General features: G+C 35.2%; 1 protein-coding gene across 4 annotated transcripts in view; it reads right to left on the bottom strand.

Annotated features, from left to right (window-relative positions):
* SPATA5 (spermatogenesis associated 5) overlaps nucleotides 1–21,035 on the bottom strand; it is a 331,633-nt gene that overhangs the window by 276,684 nt on the left and 33,914 nt on the right. For all 4 annotated transcript variants that reach the window (XM_027599262.1, XM_027599263.1, XM_027599265.1 and 1 more), the window contains exon 10: nucleotides 16,483–16,637. In XM_027599262.1, the coding sequence (XP_027455063.1) occupies nucleotides 16,483–16,637 (155 nt within the window). The remainder of the gene's footprint in view (nucleotides 1–16,482; nucleotides 16,638–21,035) is intronic.

The following is a 21,035-nucleotide window of genomic DNA, read 5'->3' as shown; positions in this document are numbered from 1 at the left end:
TTTAACCAACTCAAATATTTAAAATACATTCACTTTGTTTAGAAACCATAAACATTTCAAATTACTAAAGATACTAAATAATGCAGAAAGAAGTAAGTTGAGAAAACCCAACCTCCAAGATCCAAAAGAAAGATCAATACATTTCCAGATGCTTCTTTAATGGAGATAAAGCAAAATTAGGAAGCAGTAAGTATTCAAAATGTGCTCTTAGACCTAAGTGAAAATAAGTGAAAGCCATTAGCTTTATATAGTGAAAAGACAAAAAATATTTTCCCCCATGCTTTCAAAACACAGTCTATGCAGGTTTTTTTTTTTAAAAAACAAGTCAAAGTTTCAGTTGTACTACAGTGCCATAAACCATCTACAGTCTCTTTCTCTCCACCCAATCCATTAAAAATAAAAATTGCAGAAAAAACACAACAACAAAAAAGACAACTAAGTGAGGACTCTGAAAAGTAAAGTAGGTGAACTGTGAGGGAAGTACAAATATAGAGAAGTACTCTGCACCGGGTGGTAAGAGGGGCTAAGTATTCTAAGTATGTTTTCCTTCTCTTTTCTCTCTCCACTCTGTTTCCCCCCCCACCCCCACCCCCCCGCTTCCTGTTTCACTTCCATTTTGCATAAGCAAGCTTAGTTGAAAATATCTAACAATATCAGAGGTAAGAGTACAGGGAGCTTAAAAAAGTAGATGAGAAAGAATAAAAGAAACTGTATACCAAAACTTTGCCACTAATTGCAAACTGCCACTAATCTCGGTGATTTTGTTCTTTAGTAAATCACTTTAAGGACCTCACTGAAACATATGAAGGCTATGGGAGCCAGATGCTCCTATAACTCCTAATAAGGAAAAAAAATTAAGATAAAGAAGAAATAAACTATTCAAATAAAAAAATTACAGATATCTCCCACAGTTGCAAATATGGGAGATAATGGAAAATATGAGCAACTTAAAGGCAAATGTTTTAACCAAATTTCAAACTGTATAAATTTCATAATCAGTTGAATGGTCACATTAAAACCTGAGTTCAATTTCTAAAATATTACCTTACAATCATACTTTAATGATCTGTTCTCAGAGAACTGGGTATGTATGAATCTTATAAATATTATTATATATTATATTATTTATTATATTATTATTTAAATAAGCCTGCCTTAGATAACAAAACTCTATAATTTAATTCAACTTAAAAGTAGTTAGGTGTGCCTGGGTGGCTTAGTCGGTTAAGCATCTGGCTTGTAATTTCGGCTCTGGTCGTGATCTCAGGGTCATGGGATCGATTCCCACCCCCAGGGACTCCACAGTTGGCAGGGAGTCTGCTTGGAATTCTCTCTGTCCTCTCCCTCTGTACCTCCTCACAGTGAGCATGTTCTCTCACTTGCTCTGTTTCTAAAATAAATAAATAAATCTTAAAAAAAAAAAAGTTACTCATTTCCAAAATGAGCTTTTAAAACACAACCTACTTTTGCCAGATAAGCAAGTCCAGGAAAAATTTCATAAAAAATGGAAACTTTAAACAAGAAAAAAAACAACAGCAGCAATTAAAAAAAAAAAAGTAAAAACTCACCATGAAAATAATATAAAGTCTCACCTAGAAAATTCTTTCTATTTCATTAAAATATTTTATATTTTTTCTAATTTACCAAATTCCTTAAATAATTTAACTGTGAAGAGAAGAAAATGCTTTGAATATTTAAGGAAACTGCTTAGAAAATCCCTGCCATTCCTTCTCTGGCATAGCAGAACTGCGAAAAGACAAAGGAATATGGATAAAGGAAATGAAAAATATAAGAACAAAGAGAAAGGGACTTTTTACAGACTGGCCCCCCAAACTGAGGTGCTAAAGAAGCTTATGTTCTACAAGTTTCTCAAGTGAATTTTAAATTAACCACAGGTAATAGGTAACAAAATGTCCCAATATTAAAGAAATATAAAATGTCCAGAAAAGATGTTTTAAATAGTAAAAATTTTAAAATGAGTTTTGTCCTGATTATCTTCTGTGGGAATTTACAAGTGAACAGTCAAACAGAAGGACTCTTTTGTTATATAGGCATGTATCACCAGGACCTTCTTAAGATAATGCCTTGTATATTACAGATGCTCAATGTCTAGTAAAGGAATAAATTAATAAGCAGACATATTTCACTCGTATTATTTTAAAAATAAAGTGGCAAAAGAGGGAGAAATAGCAGGGGGATGGGCTGGTAGGAGGTGAGACAGGAAAAATAGGAATTAGGAATAAACCAGCATGTATGGTCAGACCTAATGGAAAAATGTTGCTAACATGTAAAAGTGTACAAAGGCTATACATATGCCCTGCATCACATTTTCTAGCCCAGATCTGTCCAAATAGCTGGATCATAAATTCAAACCATTTCCTCTGACAATAAAAATTTTTGCATAATGGAAAGAAAAACCCTCCCCTGCCAAGACTGTCCAAAGAGATGCTCCAAATTTTTGAGAAATAGGAAGCAAAGGGAGGAGGTCCCCTCTATGTCAGAAAATTGATCAAACTTATTAAGGAGCTTCAACTCTGTGTCTTGAGATATAGACCAGAAAGGAAGTTCCCACATGGAAGAAAAGCCAGTGCTGGCCAGAGAGTCAAGATGTTGAGGAAGAAGACTACTATTGATGTTTTGGTTTGAGGCAACAGGTATGAGGAGAAAGCCCTGACAGAAGAAAGGGGATATCAGAAAATAATTCTTACAGCACAGTCCTGATGGTCAATATTTAGAAAAACAACAAATGATGTTACCTTATAGTTAAAGCTTGTCAAGGATGCTGAATGTGCTACATGTAACAACTGAGGGTATGAATGTTAGTGGGACAGAACCAACTTGGGAACCAGGTCTGAAAGATACCACAAGACAATTCTGGGGAATAAGCTGCCTAGAGAAATGAGACATATATTTTAGGCATGTAGTAAGTTCAGTGAGACAAGTCAAGCAAGTCTCAGGAACTAAGCAAGCCTACGTGTAGACTGTTGAGCAAAACTTGACTAACCTAGGGGAGATTTTGTGTATCTTTTATAACTTCTGATAGGTATGGAGGCTCATGTGTTACAGGTATCAACGAGAGAGCCAGACTCCCATAGGTATAGTTGGTAGAGGTTTTAATATCAAATATCCATTCACTTATTTATTTAATCACTCATTCACTCTGATATATTCATTTTACTGCAAGGTTGCTATGTTTGAAATGTCTGGCCAGGTTCTAGGAATATAGGTAGGTATACAGAATAAGGTATGAAGAATACACAAGACTGACATGGTCTCTACATCACTGAGTTTACTGTCTGGAAGAAGAGGCAGACATCAAACAAATGCATTAATAACTGAATAACATGAAAGAAGAGATGCATATGAGGATAATGGCAGAATCATACTGAGGGACTTGAGTTTTACTCCAGATTCCAATCTGATAAAAGAGACCCGTTTTAGCTTCCCTAATCTGTGACTTAAGCAAATAAGACTATTTTCATTCCCGGCTTCCTTTCTTTGCTATCGCTAGGGAAATCTAAAGTTGTGCACATTAGACATCCTCATACTTCACTGAAAAAAGCAAAGTAGCCAGACAGTTAAACATGGATTTAAAAAAAACAACAACACGGAAAACAAATTCTGCATGTGAGCAGTGCATCCACCTAAAATCTAGTTAAGTACTCATGAGGGGTTGAGGGATTTTTAAATCAGATCATTAAAGGTTCAAAATTAATAATATATCCTTGTCAAGCCAGGATGAAAATGGCATTTTACCTCAGTGGTGTTCCTCTCTAAAACCTGTAATATCCTAGCCTAACCATAATAAAAACATCAGCCAAACTCAAATTAAGGAGCATTCTACAAAAGACCTGACAGTATACTCAAAACTGTCAAGGCCATCAAAAACAAGCTAAGAATAAATGCTGTCACAGACCAGGGAAGGAAGCCTAAGGAGACATGCTAACTAAATGTAATATGATAACCTAGATGGAATCCTGAAATACACAAAGGACATTAAGAAAAAAACTAGTGAAATCCAAATAAAGAAAGCAGTTAGTAAGTAGACAGAGTGTTCAAAAAAGTTTAATTCAGAAGGCCTGGCTTGCTTAAACCCTGCACATTCTAAAGAAAGGCCAATCTTTAGGACTGGCCATTGGCACCCTTCTGAGGGATAATCTCTGGCCTTTTAAATATTGTGCCCAATAAGAGCGTTTTTATACCTGAAGCCTTAGGCTAAGCTATACCAGTTTGACCAGATAAGCTTACCCTGACAATGTGATTTAAGAACATCTGTTTTTGCTCTGGAAATGGCTGGAATTTAAGTAGCTAAGTCAAACATGGAGGTGATGTGTGCCTACATGACTGACCTCCAATAAAACCCTGGACACCAAAATTCAGATGATTCTCCCTGGTGAATAACACTTTACACATATTGTCACATCGTTTCAGGTAGAATTAAGTATGTTCCCATGTGACTCCATTGTGAGAGGACACCTCGAAGCTTGTGCCTAATTTCTCTGACTTCACCCCATGGGTCTTTTCCCTTTGCTGATACTGATCTGTATCCTTTCACTGTAATAAATCATAACCATGAGTGTAATGGCTTTTGAGTCATCCTAGTGAATCAAGCCTGAGGGTGGTCTTGGGGCTCCCCAATAAAGACAGACAGATGATTACATTATAAAAAAAACTTAGAATTCTCTAGAACTCATATTCTCACATACTCCCCTCCTACCTCCTAGTACCCATCTACAGCCCTGGACATTAGAAAAAAAACTTTTATCTCGGGCCTCTAAACTTATTTTTTAAATTTACCTCCAGTTTATAGTGGAGTTCTCAGACATCTGCTAATTTTCAGATTAAGTTTAATCACTCTACCATATTTTTCCACTTTAGCATCATATCCCATTCCACTTTATAGCACTGGTCTTTCTACTGGGTCAAAACCAGAAGGTTCATTCTTAATACCCAAAACAAAACAAACAAAAACTACATAAAAAACTATAAAGCATTTCTCTGAAAAGTACATGAAATTCTGATGCAATTTTAACATGGGATATTGGAATACATTCCACTCTGTGGCTTGGATATAAATCATTAAATATGAGACACTTTTAAAAACTGCCAAATAGGGATGCCGGGGTGGCTCAGTCGGTTAAGCATCTGCCTTCGGCTTGGGTCATGACCCCAGGGTCCTGGGATCAAGTCCCACATCAGGCTCCCTGCTCAGCGGGGAGCCTACTTCTCCCTCTGCCTGCCGCTCCCCCTGCTTATGCTCTCTCTCTCCCTCCCATTCTCTCACAAATAAATAAATAAAATCTTAAAAACAAAACAAAACAAAAAAACCCTGCCAAATAGAGACCTTTGTTTCTGGCCAATGAGTAAAAGAGATAAGAAAAAAAAGATTTTTCTGTCTGAAAAAGAAAAAAAATTGAAGAAACTGACAAAATATATGAAACATTAATTCTCAGAACACAACAAAGGACAATGATCCCTGAGAGAAAGGACACGAGCTGATTATACTCAACAAGCTGCCTGGAAAAAGGTCACAGGTTACAGTAATGAAGGGGAAACATAGGCAGAACCCACAGCCTCCCTGAGATGAGAAGGTAAAGATAGGAGTATGGGGAAGCCAAAGAGGCTAGGTATCACAGAGCAGAGGTTTAGAGATAACAGAAGTCCATAGGGAGAGAACTCCTGAATTCTGATGAGGGTCTCCTTCATATATCCTGTTATCAGTGAACGCATGTGAGAAAAACAAACTGAGGCAGGGGAAGGTGGGTGAGAGAGGCCAGAGACCCGAAATGAATAGAAGGAATAGTGTCTGCTCTCATAATTCACCAGGCATTAGGTATAATACTGAAAAGCATCTTATCCCAGTACTAGATAGAACACTGTTCTGGTCCTACCTAAGAAAATTTAAAGGCAAGATGCACCCCCCACCCCAATAATCAAGCTATTTCCAAGTAACTTAACCACATCCCAGAACAAACTTTAGGAGTATTAATATAAAAATTATTCAGCTGCCAACAAGGTAAAATTCAAAATTTCTGGAATTTTTTTAATTTTAATTTTATTTATTTATTTATTTATTTATTTAAGATTTTATTTATTTTTCAACAGAGAGAGAGAGACAGCGAGAGAGGGAACACAAGCAAGGGGAGTGGGGGAGGGAGAAGCAGGCTTCCCGTTGAGCAGGGAGCCCAATGTGGGACTCGATCCCAGGACCCTGGGATCATGACCTAAGCTGAAGGCAGACGCTTAACGACTGAGCCACCCAGGCACCCCAAAATTTCTGGAATTTAATAAAAAAAAGTATCAGGCATGCAAAGAAGCAGGAAAAGACAGCCCATAAGATCAATAAATTGAAGCTGATCCAGAAATTACAGATGACAGAATAAAGACATTAAAACAGTTGTTATAAATGTATTCCGTATGTTCAAATAAAGGAAACACTGAAAACACTAAGTAGAAAAGAAAACATAAAAAGGTTAAAATCAAATTTCTGGAGAAGAAAACTAATTTAATGTCTATAATTTTTAAAATGCAATGGATAGACTAATAGATATTTCAGGGGGGTAAAACAGGTTAGTGAACTGGTAGGCACAACAACAGACATTAAAAAAAACAGAGAAAAATAAAAGAAAAAAATGGACACAGCATTACTGAACTTTGGGACAATCTCAATCAGACAAATATACATATATATTTTGAGTCCCCAATGAGGGAGGGAGGCAAGAAACAAACTAAATACAAGAAATAATGGCCAAGATTTCCCCCCCAAATTTGATTAAAACTAAAGACCCACACATACAAGATTATCAATGAACCAGCACAAGAATGAAGAAAACTACCAAGGCACATAACTGAATTGCTTAAAACCAGTGATAAAGAGGAAATATTAAAAGCAACCAGAGGAAAAAAGATATATTACATATGGAAAACAAAGAAAATGGAGACAGCAGATGTCTTTTCAAAACTACTGCAAGAAAGAAAGAAGGGTGGAACAAAAGCAATTTGGGTGGAAATGAGAAATAGAAGATAGAACATCATTACTGATCCTGCAGACAGTAAAATGATAACAATAGAAATCTATAAATGACTAATTCCATCAATCCAACTATTAAGAAATTAAATTGTACTTATGTCTTCCAAGTAATGAAAATTCTACGCCCAGATGGTTTCAGTGGAGTATATTTAAGGAAATAATACTAATTCTACACAATTTATTCTAACACATAAATGATAAGAGAACACTTTCCAACTCATTTCATAATGCCAGCATTGCCCTAATACCAAAACCAGATAAAAAAACTTCATAAAATAGCTACAGACCATTATCTCTCATAAACATGTATGTAAAAATTTTCAATAAAATATTAGCAAATAAAATCCAGCAATTATATAAAAAGGGTACTATATCACAGTCAAGTGAAATTCATCCAGAAATACAAGACTGATTCAACACTGAAAATCAATGTAATTCATAATACTGACAGACTAAAAAAACACATTATGATCATTTCAAAGATGTTGAAAATGCATTCAACAGAATTCAACATCCATTTAGGATTAAAAAAAAAAATCTCTCAGCAAACTAGAAATAAAAAGGAACTTAACCTAATAAAGAACTTAAGAAAAAAAAAGCTAGCATAATACTTAATGATGAGGGAAGGAATAAAGAGCTGTTGTTCAATACGTATGGAGTTTCAGTTTGGGAGAGGAAAAAGTTCTGGAGATCTGGAGATGGATGGTGGTAATGATTGCACAGCAATGTAAGCATACTTAATGCCACCAAATTATACATTTAAAAATGGTTAAAATGGTAAATTTTATGTTATGTATATTTTACCACAGGTTAAAAAAAACCACTTTTCCCATATAGGGTTCTCATGGCTGCAAGCTATAATTGTAGTTTCTATAATGCTATGGTTACAAACACAAGAGCAGGGTTAACCCTAGCTGGGTGGAAAATTACTCAAAGACATAAATGTAAAAGCTAAAACTATAAATTCCTAAAATATAAGGTAAATTTTCATGACCTTGGATTTGGCAATGGTTTCTCAAATGTGGTACCAGAAGTACACACAACAAAAGAAAAAAAGGTACACTGGACTTCATCAAAATTAAAAACTTGTGCCTCCAAGGTCAGTACCAAGAAAATGAAAGAGGCAGGGTGCCTAGGTGGCTCAGTTAGTTGAATGACTGCCTTCAGCTCAGGTCATGATCCTGGGGTCCTGGGATCGAGTCCCACACTGGGCTCCCCCTGCTCTGCGGGAAGCCTGCTTCTCCCTCTCCCTCTGCCTGCCACTCCCCCTGCTTGTGCTCTCTCTGTCAAATAAATAAAATCTTTTTTAAAAAAAATAAAGAAAATGAAAGAGGCAGCCCACTGAATGAGAGAAAATATTGCAAATCACATATCTGATATCAGATATCATATATCTGATAAAGGACTTTATCCAGAATATATAAGAATGCTTATTACTCAATAATAAAAAGACAAATAACCCAAATAAAAATGGGCAAAGGATCTGAAGAGATATTTTTCCAAAGAACATACACATAATGGCCAATAAACAAATAAAAAGATGCTCAATATCATTAGCCACTAAAGAAAGGTAAATCAAAAACCACAATGAGTTATCATATCACACCCACTAAGCTAGCTATAATAAAAAAGACAATAAAATAGATAGATGAGTTTTAGTGAGAGCATAAGGAAAGAGGAACACGCCATACACTGCTGGTGGGGATAGAAAATGGTGCAGTCAGTTTGGAAAACTGTTAGTTCCTCAGTTAAACACAGAGTCCCCAATGACCCAGCAATTCTACTACTTATAGATCCAAAAGAATTGAAAAGAGGTGCTCAAACAAAAACTTGTACACCAATGTTCAAATGTAGCTTTAATTATGACAGCCAAAAAGTAGAAGCAATTCAAATGTCTATGAATGGATAAATCAAATGTGCTACATCCACACAACAGAGTATTACTTGGCAATAAAAAGCAATGAAGTATTGATACATGATGCATGGATGAACTTCAAAAGTTTTATGCTAAGTAAAAGAAACCAGTCACAAAGAATCAAATATCTTATATTCCATTTATATGAAATGTCTATAATAGGCAAATCTATAGAGATATAAAATAGATAAATGTTTGCCTAAGGCTGGTGAGGACGGGCAGGTTGGGAGATGATGGGTAATGGGAATAGGATTTCCTTTTGGGATGATAAAAAGATTCTAAACTTGACTGCAGTAATGGCTGTACAGCTCTTTAAATATACTCGACCATGAAAATATACACTTTAAATGATTGAATTGATATGTGAATTGTATTGCAATAAAGCTATTACCAAAAAATAAACATATTTATATGGAAGGGCAAAAAAACTATTTCTGAAAAATAAGAACCTTTACGAACCAAAATGCTTCACAAAATATTCAGTCATTTAACGAACTTCTATTATTTAGTTATTACCATTTGCCAAGCAGTGGGGAAACAAATGTGAATAAGACAAAAGGTCCACAGGGATATATGTGTATTTTGTGTATTAGGTATATTATGTCCACAAGGCATATATGTGTATTTTGTGTGTGTGTGTATGTGTAAGGGATCACGTTACAACATCTTTTTAACTGAGAGGTCAGAAAACAACTTTTTCAGGCAGAGAAGATAACACATGCAAAAACAGGAGTGGTTCAACAAGACAAGAGCATAATAGAAGAAAAGTGAAGGAGGCATGAACCAGGTTATGAATAGCAAGCTAAAGAGCTTAGACTTCATTCTAGAGATGATCAACAGGTAGTCAGGCTGATGGCTTTTAAGCCGGATCAGTAATTTCTGTTGGAAAAATTACTCAACGAAGTGTTGGGAGGGAGCAATTACTCCATATCTGTACAAGATGAAGTAAAGATGTGTGGTTCCGCAAAAGAACCACATCAACCCTACCAATGGAACCCATAATTACAGTAAATGAAAATCTGTGTTTTTAGCAAACACTCAAGTATTGAGTACCAACCAAATATAACATACAAGTGCAGCATATGCCTCTATGATAATCTCAACATTATAAATTCAAAAGAAGACAGACATCAGAAACAGCAAATTAAGAACTTTCTTTCATTCTATCATCTGAAAGGAAGGGTGTCAGATTTCACCAAAGTTAACCAGGATCAGAGCTGAGAACAGAAACTGTTGATCTTTACACTAACTTTTGTATCTCTCTCATTCCTCCTCAAGACTATAAGCCTGAGAAAAGTAAGGTAGAATGAAAGAGTTAAACTTCTAAAATATTTAATACAGTTAAAACTACAATCTTGATTTTGGCACAGAGTATTTCCTGGTTAAAAGTAATCTACTTTCCCAAATGTGCTTTCCTGTTCAATTGTTATTACTTGAAACTATAAAAATGCACAAGAGAAGTTGGCAGGGAAGACTGGGATCTTGGGAGTGATAGAAGACACTCTTCTGTCTAGACAACAAGAAGCAAAATCAAAAGAAACCGAATTCAAAAGCCCTGCCAAGAACCAATATGGAATTAATAGAATTTCCACAGATTGTATATCTATTCCAAAAAAAGCAATCTGTTATTTAGTAAAGTATCACAAAACCCTCAATCCTTTGAATCTGTAAAAAATAAAGAACACACGGAATACAGTACTGTTTTTAAAGAATAGAAACTCAAATTCCTTCTAATTATCCTGAGGGTACATGAGGAATGAAATGTAATTATGGTCAATTAAACTATTTAACTCAAATCTCTGCAAGAGAAAAGTAATGCTAATGAGCTCATCCTTCGAAATTCAACTGCCTTGTCACATTCTGATGTTCTATTCTCATCTGAAAAAATGCCAAATGAAAATACATCAGTAAATTTTGAATATGTAATTAAACACCCAGTCTTTATTTTTATAATTAAGTTTGCTACTTTTTAAAATGGGAGTCAATGAGATATGTTTATTTAACTGATGACATTTGGTATACACTCAACTTGACTGCAGCCTACCTCTAAGTTTAACCTGGATCCAAGTTTACAAAGAGGTTTGGGGCTATACAATTAGTCTTGAGGCTCTGGTTGCAGTTCACTTTACAAAAGTGGGTTCACATGAAAGTAGAACCCTCTCTTTTTATTGGCTTTTAGCTTATTCTGAACCAAATGTCCAAATTCTGAAAACTGCAATCCAAAAGCAATACCAAAAGTATAAAGATAGATTATTTCCAAATAATAAAACAACCTAAAGCTACATGAAATAGGGAAAGCCTGGGGGTATGGGTGGGGATGGTTTAAGATGCATAAATCAATTAAACCTGATGGTAATCAATCTGTATATATTTGGTTAAGAATGCCATTTTTCAGTGATAATTGTTATGGTATACATAAAATGACATCGCAAAGATAATATGTAAATACAACTATTAAAAGCATTGTATTTTTTCTTTTTTTTCTTTTTTGGTTACCTTAATAAAAAGAATTTTCAATACAAGAAAGCAACATGTTTTAGCAGAAAATATAAAGGACTACTTTGTATCCTTCCAGGATAGGCAGCTTGGCACTATTACATGCATCTTTATTCAAAATTGTTAAATTCACTGAACAGTTAAGTTAAAATTCACTAAGGTTAAAATTCACTAAAGAAACAGCTTGCTTGGGCACCTGGGTGGCTCAGTCAGTTAAGCGTCTGCCTTCCAGCTCAGGTCGTGATCCCAGGGTCCTGGGATGGATCGCCCACGCTGGTTTCCCTGCTCAGCGGGGAGTCTGCTTCTCCTCCTGCCCCTCACCCCGCTTGTGTTCTCTCTCTCACTCTCGCTGTCTCTGTCTCTCTCTGTCTCTCTCAAATAAATAAATAAAATCTTAAAAAATAAAGAAACTTGCTTTATAAAATACGAAGAATCTGAAGAATGTTACATGAAGGCAATAATAGACTATATTATACTTTAGTATAGAAGAATGATGCAATATTTAAATATATGTGAAATTAACTATCTGTTTTTTTTGTGAAAATTATAGTTTTTCACTTGTCCATTGAACAAATATTGATCGGACATCTATTATGTGCTAGGATAAAAATAAAAGGTAAGAACTTATGCTCTCATGGAACTTAAAATCCCATAAAAAGAAATCATCCAGTTTACACCCCATTATTTAAAAATTTAACATTTTTATAGGAAGGAGAAGATATACAATTGACAGTTCATTTTCTTTTTTTTTAAATCTTTTTAAAAAGATTATCCAGTATTATTCCTCATAATGAAAAAGATCTTTTCAGTCAAGAAAAACTCTAGTGGCAAATAAAAGAGAAAAGGACTAAAGTAAAAATAAAATGAGATTTTACTTAAGCTCCTTGTAATTTTAAATTTTTATCACATAATTATAGATTAAAATAATCATTATGGGAGGGGGGAAGAGCTTAATAACATTTGTCCCAAGCCTTAAAACCACATATTTTAGTGTGGTAATTCCACTTCTAGGAATCATAAATGCAAAGATTTGGATATAAATGTATGTATAATCACTTTAGAGAAAAACAGAAAAAAACCGAGATATTTGAGAAGAAGGATAAAACAATTACAGTTTATCCACATAACAGTCTAGTATACAGTCATTAAAAAGATGTTTGCTGAGAAATTTTAAAGTAAAATGTTGACCATATAATTTTAAGTGAATAAAGCAAAACATAAAACCATATGTATCCTAAGATTAACTATATGCACAGAAAAACAACCTATCAAAATTTTAAAAATCTATTGGAACTACAATAAAATGTTAACAGTTGTTATTTCTGGGTGAAAAATTGAAATTTCAAAATTCATAGTGGCAGAGTCAAAGATTCTGAGGATTCCTGTGGCAAAGAAATACATTTGATTTTAATTACCAATCAACTGTAAAATACATTTGACTTTTAATATACCAATTGGTATAATCACCAATTCACAAAGTCCTCAAAAAGGAAACATTACATTTAAGTAAGTGGCTAACACTTGTGGTCTCCTGAAATTAATAATTCATTATATTATAAATGGCAATATTCCCATCTTAAGACATTTCTTTTAAACTTAAATATAACTAGGCAAGTGTGATTTACAAGTTTTAATTTCACACACTGAAATCTTTTCTCAAAAGATGTTGAATCCTTAATTTACTATTAAAAAATGTTCACAATTAACTACCTACTTGAAACAGGTTTTCTATAGCAAAGTTAAGTAGTAAACCTTCTGCAGAAATAATTTGGAGATATTTTTGTCGATGAAATAGTCTGACAGCAGAAGAGTAAAGTTTAGGAATTCAATTATAGAAATGTTGACTTCTCAGGAAAATTTTTATAATCTGAAGTGAACATAAAAAGCAATGTAAAAGAAGTATTTTGACCAGGGCTAATCACTCTGGAGCTCATGAGTAACATCACAGTACACCATGGCCTTAGGCCAAGTAATAAAGTGCCAAATGGAAAATGGCACAAGTCCATGGATTGTAAATACTGCATCAAAAGAAAATAAAGGGAAAAAAAAATCTTTCATTAGAGCAATTAAAAATGCAGTTGTAGTACCAGTTCCTGTGATGAATAAATCAGTTCAGCAATTCCAAGAGTGGATAGCCACTGCTTAAACACATTCTCCATTGGCAGTAATTTTAAGTTTAAAAAACTTACTGTGTTTCTTTAGTTCCTAAACTTTTTTAAACACTAAAGTGTTTTTGGATGGTGCAGTGGTTTATAACCGTATCACCCCAAATTTTCACATGTGGCATTTGATGACTTCTACTTGACCCATTATTTGATGCAACAGTAGCCAATAAAATACAGGTAAATACTACAAGTAAAAGTATTCATACCAATGTGCCCAAACTTTAGACCATAAATTCCAAAGAAATGGAAAACTTCTACTAATCCAACATCAATCATTCATTATTCCATAATTCCAGTTGTGAAATTATTCATACTAAATTAGCACATTGTGTTACACAGCTTCGATAAAACCCCAAAGTTAAGCTGTAAATTCATTAGTGAATTTGAAAAAGTTTCAAAAAGAATTTAAAATTACATAAAGCTGCTTAAACTAGAAGCTAGTCCTTGGGGATGTTCCTGTCTCTAGGGCACTGTTTCCCACCTTAATTTACAAAACAATTGTGTTCTGTAGGAAGTTAACAAGAAGAGTCTTTGCCACTTAAGCTTTTGCTAACTACCATAAAACTTAGTGGCTCAAAACCACAGACATTCCTCATTTCTGACAATTCTAAGAGTTAACTGGGTGGCTCTTCTGGTCTGGGTAAACTTCTGGCCTGGGGTGAGACAGTTAAGCACGGTGTCCGTCACATGTGTGACAACTGGCAGGGTGGCTGCAAGGAGGGGATTTCTGCTAAGAGGGCTCACTTCTGCTCCACATGGTCTCTCATCCTCCAAGACACCAGTACAGTTTTCTTAGCATAACTAATGCTGGGTTTCAAAGAACAGCAAGAAAAGGCAAGCCCCAGTGCTTTCAAGCCTGATTGCATCATGATTGCTAATATTCTATCAGCCAAAGCGAGTTACATGGCCAAGTACAAACTCAAGGGATGGAAAGCTTGACTTCATCTCTTTTATGGTGGGAGCTACAAAGTTGCTGTGCAAAAAGAGCCACCATACAGTGATGGGAAGAATCTGCCGTCATTGTTTTTGCAATCTACCACACTGTAAAACGGAGAAGGTATCTGCTCCACACGGTCCAGGGCCAAATAAGTTTCTGTAATAGCTCTCTTTTGACACTGAAAAGCTCTGCAGCAAAGAAATACAACTGATTTTATATAAACCAGTATTTCCCAGACTTATTGGCTACAAAACACATTTTCCAAGAACATTCTTACAAGTAAAAACAAGAAAAGCAAAACAAGATAACAACAAAAAAAGTGAAAACAAATCCACTGATTTTGCCCCACTATATCATTCCACACAGTCTATTCCACTGACTTAATACCCTTTTAGTCTCTTTAACTTTTGGGGGGTTTTTTTTGTTTGTTTCAGCTTACAGCAATTAAAAAACATTAGTTAATGACCAAGAGAACTATAAATATATACACAATGGGGCAAAGGGCACAAAACTATGCCTGACTCTCTAAAAAGGCTCTAAGTTTTCAAATAACTGTCATGTTAGAGCTAGGGAGTATCTCAGAAGCAATAAGACTAACTCAAAAAAGAAAAACTAATGGAGTGATCTGACTGAAGCAAAGGGAAAGAATAGTCACAAAATTCCATTCTTCCATCAGAGCTCTCCTAAAACCGTCAGAGAGCAATCTGTAAACTTTCCTCAAGCTACACTAAGATATAAACATCCTAATGATCAAGCCAAATTTAACAGTCCATTCCCTATCCCAATATAATGTAGGACATGCCATCAATGCCTTGTTTCAATGTTCATTTTCCAGAAATATTAATATATTCAAAGAGAATTATAAGGCCATTTTTTTCCAGAATGTTAGGCCCACTCGGGTGATAACTTAGCAGATGATTCACCCATAAAAGGTAGCTTCTGTTGCCCTTGTGGTGATCTGTGTGTGAACTTTGCAAAGCATGTCAGTGATGAAGAAAATGTAAAGGAACCTGAAGAAACACCAGGCATCTATAGTACAGGCATCATAAATAGACTTTTTTTTGTTCTAAAATGAGCCTAGTAGACATTTTAAGAGTAAATATACAATTAGCATAGAACCCAGGAGTTGCACTCTTGTGCATTTATTCCAGAGAAATAAAAATTTACATTTACACAATACCTGCACATGAATGTTTATAGCAGGTTTATTCACAATTGCCCCCAACTAGAAACAGACCAGATGTCCTTCAACAGATGAATAGTTAAACAAACTATGGTACAGCCATACCATGGCATACTACTCAGCAATAGAAAGGAACAAAGTACTGTTGCACATAGCAACTTGGATGAATCTCCTGGGAATTATGCTAAATGGGGAAAAACTAATACCAAATGGTTGCTACTATACAATTCCATTTTATAGCACTTCTAAAATGACAGAATTTTAGAAATGGGTGCAGGAACAAGCTAAGTATAGTCATGAAGGAGCAAAGCAAGGGATCATCGTGGTGATGGAACTATTCAGTATCTTGATTCTGGTGATGGACACACAAACCTTTATAAGTAATAAAACTGCACAGACTAAACACACACACACACACACACACACACACACACACACACACACACACACAGTACAAGTAACACCATGGAAATCTGAATAAGATAGTGGTTATATCAATATGAATATACTGCTTGTGATCCTGCAGTACTGTTTACAAGATGTTACCACTGCGGGGAAAGTAAGTGAAGAATACACAGGATCTCCCTAAAGTATTTCTTAGAACTGCACTGAAGCTCTGATTACATCCATAAAAATTTTCATTTAAAAAAAATGTTTTTTTAAAGTTTAGCCTAGGTAGGTTCTTTCCCTGGAGTCTCAGTTTCTTCAGAGTTCAATTCAAACAGTGTAGCTAGCATGGGAGTACAAATGACTTACATTTGGTACATCAATTGCTACTTCCCTCATGGCACTGGGCCTGATGTCATTCATCCCCTGTAAGAAATCATTCAGAGTAATCTTCACCAATCCAGCCAGCTTGCTATCAGAGAGATTAGGTTGTTTCTTCAGGACTCTCCTTAAGGCATAAAGACCTGTAAAGAGAAAAATAATACAAGATTTATCTTCTGCCCCATAAATAGACTAAATCATTACCAAAAAATGAATAATGAACCCAAACTTCACACATTTTATAGCATTTAAAATTGTGTGTGCTTGTGTGTGTACATATGGAGGTGGGGGGAGGTGCCTGACGAATATGGGAGATGAAGGCAAAACTCCAAATGCTTAGTTTGGGTGGTAAAAATATGACAAACTGAAATGAAATATGAAAAGACAGATACTTTATAAACATGAAATAATACTTACAAAACATCCGCAAAAAAGACCATTAAAGAGTTATCTAAATAACCTAGAGAATAACACACCTCTTGCCTCTGCCCTTTTTATTAACAAATTAACCCAGAGTCATACATTTTGTAAGGTATTGGCAGAACATCTTAAAGGAAATATTCAGCAGTTGGAAACTGGTTTTGGAACTCAAGAAAGAATCCGACTTTAGAATTGTGTGCATACACATGAGATCTGGTATTACAGGAATAGGAGAGACCTATAAAATGAGGCTAGAAAGAGACCAGGGATGAAAGAATGAGAGCTAAAGTCTCAATCTTAAGAAAGCCTATCATTTGAAAAGCATAAGAAGAAATGATGGCTTTAAAAAAAGGATACAAAGAGATGGAGGAGTGGAATCAGAATAGTAAAATACTGCAGGAGCCAAAAAGATGTTCAACTAACTCAAATTTAGAGAAATCAAGAATAACTTAAAAATGATCATGCTGACCTGGAAAGTGACAGATGCAAATTCTTTGTTTTTACTATTTGCTTGCAGTTTAAACACTGACAGAACTAAATGTCCTAATTCCCCTTCCTTCACAGCTAAATTGCCAGATTTAGAGCCCTTTGATCTGTGACAAAGAACTCTAGGCAGCAAAGTCCCTAGGTATGTGCTCTTTGCCTTGGCTTTGTTTAATAAAGTGAGACTTTTGTGTTCCAGCGAATGATGAAGGTCCACTTAGATGAATTCTGGTCTCAGAGACCCCTTAGAAATTCAGTCTAAATATCGAAACTTGTTCTAGGACAGGAGCTAGCTCCATAATGTTAATGGTCTTTTGTCTAAAACATGGATGCTACGCCTCCGTGAATTTTTTTACAAAGATAAAATGATACCATAACTACCATTTTACTTGCTTTCATTTATTTGAACTTTTATAGAGAAACAGAAGCATTGATGCAAGGAAAGCAGACACAAACTCCCAAAACAGAAGACTAGGTATCCTTGCTAGTAAGAAAAAAAAAGTGAATATCTCAACAATATTCAGAAAATTGATCTATAGTAATCTTTCCCAGGAAACTATCAATTATTTTCATGTGAGGAAGGGGTTTGGAAAAAAAGACAATATATGGTTTTGAAAAGCATATACAATATTATAAGTATATATTTATGAAATAGCAAAACATCTGTGATTTCAAATACAAACTACAGAATTTAGAGCTGGGCAAAAATCTCCATATCTATGAAGATAGCAAGAAAAAAAGGAGTAATTCCCAAAGACAGGAAAGGCAAAAAAATAAAGACAGGAGTTTTCAAAAGTTAAGAAATAGTAAAACAGAAAGACTGATTCTGTGATGAACATATCCAAATGAGAGATAACACATATTTACCTACTATTTCTCAAATAAATTTAAAATTAAAAGATGAAAGTGAGCCAGAGCCATTACTGAGCATATCAATTAAGAGTTAAAAAATAAAGGTTTGAAGTAAAGTCATTCAAGCTAGTAAAGACAGATTAAATCCAAGCACTTACTTTTGCTCCCTCCTAAAACCCCACTACAATGAGTATAAGGGGATTTTTTTAAAAAGAAACATAAAGCTGGAAGGGCAAACAGGAGAGAAAACAATATAATACCAACAAAAATTTTGGAACCTGAATAGCAAATGAACAAGTAGTAACTGAACATAACTCACTCAGGAAAGCTGACACACTAACATATAGTGAGAAAAATCTGAGAGAAACCAGATTTATGCCAATAGATGCCGCTCCTATTCACCCTACCCACATATAATCGAAAAAGGTCAAAGTTGGACAGCATAAATCACTTCTGGAAAAAAAAAAAAAGAGAGAAAAATCGGGGTTAGAAATAGAAAAATGGAAGGTTAGGAGAGAAGTCTATTAGGAAGCAGTTAGATCATCAAGATCCCCACCCTAATTGCATGGAGTCAAATATCTTCTCCTGTACCCTACCTCTAAAGATGTCTTCTCTCAGTAAGTAACACAAACCATTTCTGAATTGAGGGGACCCAAAGTACAGCCAGAGACAAGGGAATCATACTGAATAGAGAAATTAGTAAGACTGCCCTCCCTCCTCCTCCACTCTGTTCTTCCTCGGGGCTCCCAGAGTTTACTATCAGGATACACCTGCCACATATGTAGGTCAAAGACCCTTCTACAAAGGTACCAGCCCAAGAGGAAAGACTAAGGATAACGACGGGTTTGTTCACTCAAGGAAAGGGCCCATGCAGAGCTCACTACACGGAAGACCACAAGCTCACAAGCCCCAGCAATTCAGAGCACCTAATCAATTTTTGGGAACTCCACTCTCAAATATGAGAAAACACCTGAAGATCACTAGATATCTAAGGATGCCTTCTAACAAGCACTATAAAGAAACAAAATACACAGGGGAAAAAAAAAAAAAAGGCAACCTAGAAGAACCAGCGATAATGTAAGAAGAAACAAATACAAGAGCAGTGGTGCCCTGAAAGATGATTTGGGTAATTTAAGGACTGCAAGCAGTTGGGACCTAGAGAAAGGCTAGCAAGTTTTTGCCTCTCCGCCCCAGTAAAACCAAGAACTATTCTTCAAATAGAGGTAAAGAATCTGCTCAAGATGAGTTTCTAATGAAGTAATAGGATCAACAAGAGAGGCTGAGCAGAGGCTGAGATAACCCCAGAGCCCACTATGACCATGTAGAGGTAGCAAGAAAGGGAGCATGCAGTTAGTATGAAAGAGTACACAAAACACTACTTCTCCTTTTAACTGTCTTCCTTTTCTGTTCATTTCTGCCCAATCTGTATTAAATATTTGTTTTCTAGAGCCTATTATTTTTTTTAAAGATTTTTTAATTTATTTATTTGCCAGAGCAAGAAAGCACTAACAGGGGGAGCCACAGAGGGATAGGGAAAAGCAGGCTCCCCACTGAGCAGGGAGCCCTATGGGGGGCTCAATCCCAGGACCCTGGGATCATGACCTGAGCTGAAGGCAGATACTTAACCATCTGAGCCACCCAGGTGCCCCTAGAGCCTATTATTCTTTAATTACAATGCCCGGCTTGTTATTTTTCAACCTTTCCTCATTTCTAATTTAAGAATTTCAGGTTATAAATTCCCCTGTAAGCATTGCTTTAGCTATATACCACATATTTTGATATATCTCTATTGTTCAATACTAAACAGCTTTTAATGTGCATATTATAATTCAATCAATGAGTTTTTAGAGTTTTCTAATTTCCAAACAATAAAATTTTCTAATTTATTGATTTTTAACTTAAATGAATTTTGGTCAGAGAATAAGGTTTGTATTAAGAAATTTTTTGAATTGCAAATTCATAAATGTTCTTTGTGTGCTTCAGTATATATATTTTTGGTTTCAGTGTTCTAAACATATATCCCTTAGTTCAAGTTTGTTGATTTTGTTGTTCAAATCTTCTCTATCCTCAACCACTGACAGAAATGCATTAAAATTCTCTCACTAAAATGGCTGTTTGGTTCATTTCTTCTTGTAGTTACAAAAAGTTTTGCTTTATAAATTTCACAGCTACCTTTAAAATAGTTATGCCTTCCCAATTAACTGAACATTTTATCAACATGCAGTACTCATCTTTATCTGCAGGGATGCTTTTTGCCTTAAAATTATTTGGTCTAATATTAACATGACTATAGTATAATCCTTACCTTCTCCTTTTCTTGGGTTCTTTCAGACTGATTTTTGTTTTGTTCTTTTTATATTCCATTTTTCCTCCTACTAGTTTTGAAGTTATACTCTTTTTCTATTATTTTAGTAATTACACTGGAAATGTTAATGAATGTATTTACATTAGAAGAGTAGAGTGAATCTAAGCAAAGTCAAGCTGCCAGGAAATTAATAGGAAAAGTCAGTGAGATAGATATCCCACATTATTTTTCTGCAGAGAGGGTTTTTAACATCTAGGAGAACACTGGTTTGTTTTTTAAACCTCTCTTTTGTCCGTAGTTAATTCTGCTCTCTGTATTTCATTTGTAACTTTTTTAAAATATTTTTTTAAAGATTTTATTTATTTGTCAGAGAGACAGAGAGAGAGAGAGAGCGCGCGCACAAACAGGGAGAGTAGCAGGCAGAGGGAGAAGCAGGCTCCCCGGTGAACAAGGAACCCGAAGTGGCACTCGATCCCAGGAC

Source organism: Zalophus californianus, chromosome 2 (genome assembly GCF_009762305.2).
Source record: "Zalophus californianus isolate mZalCal1 chromosome 2, mZalCal1.pri.v2, whole genome shotgun sequence".
Taxonomy (NCBI): domain Eukaryota; kingdom Metazoa; phylum Chordata; class Mammalia; order Carnivora; family Otariidae; genus Zalophus; species Zalophus californianus.
This window is presented reverse-complemented; position numbering and strand designations above follow the sequence as displayed.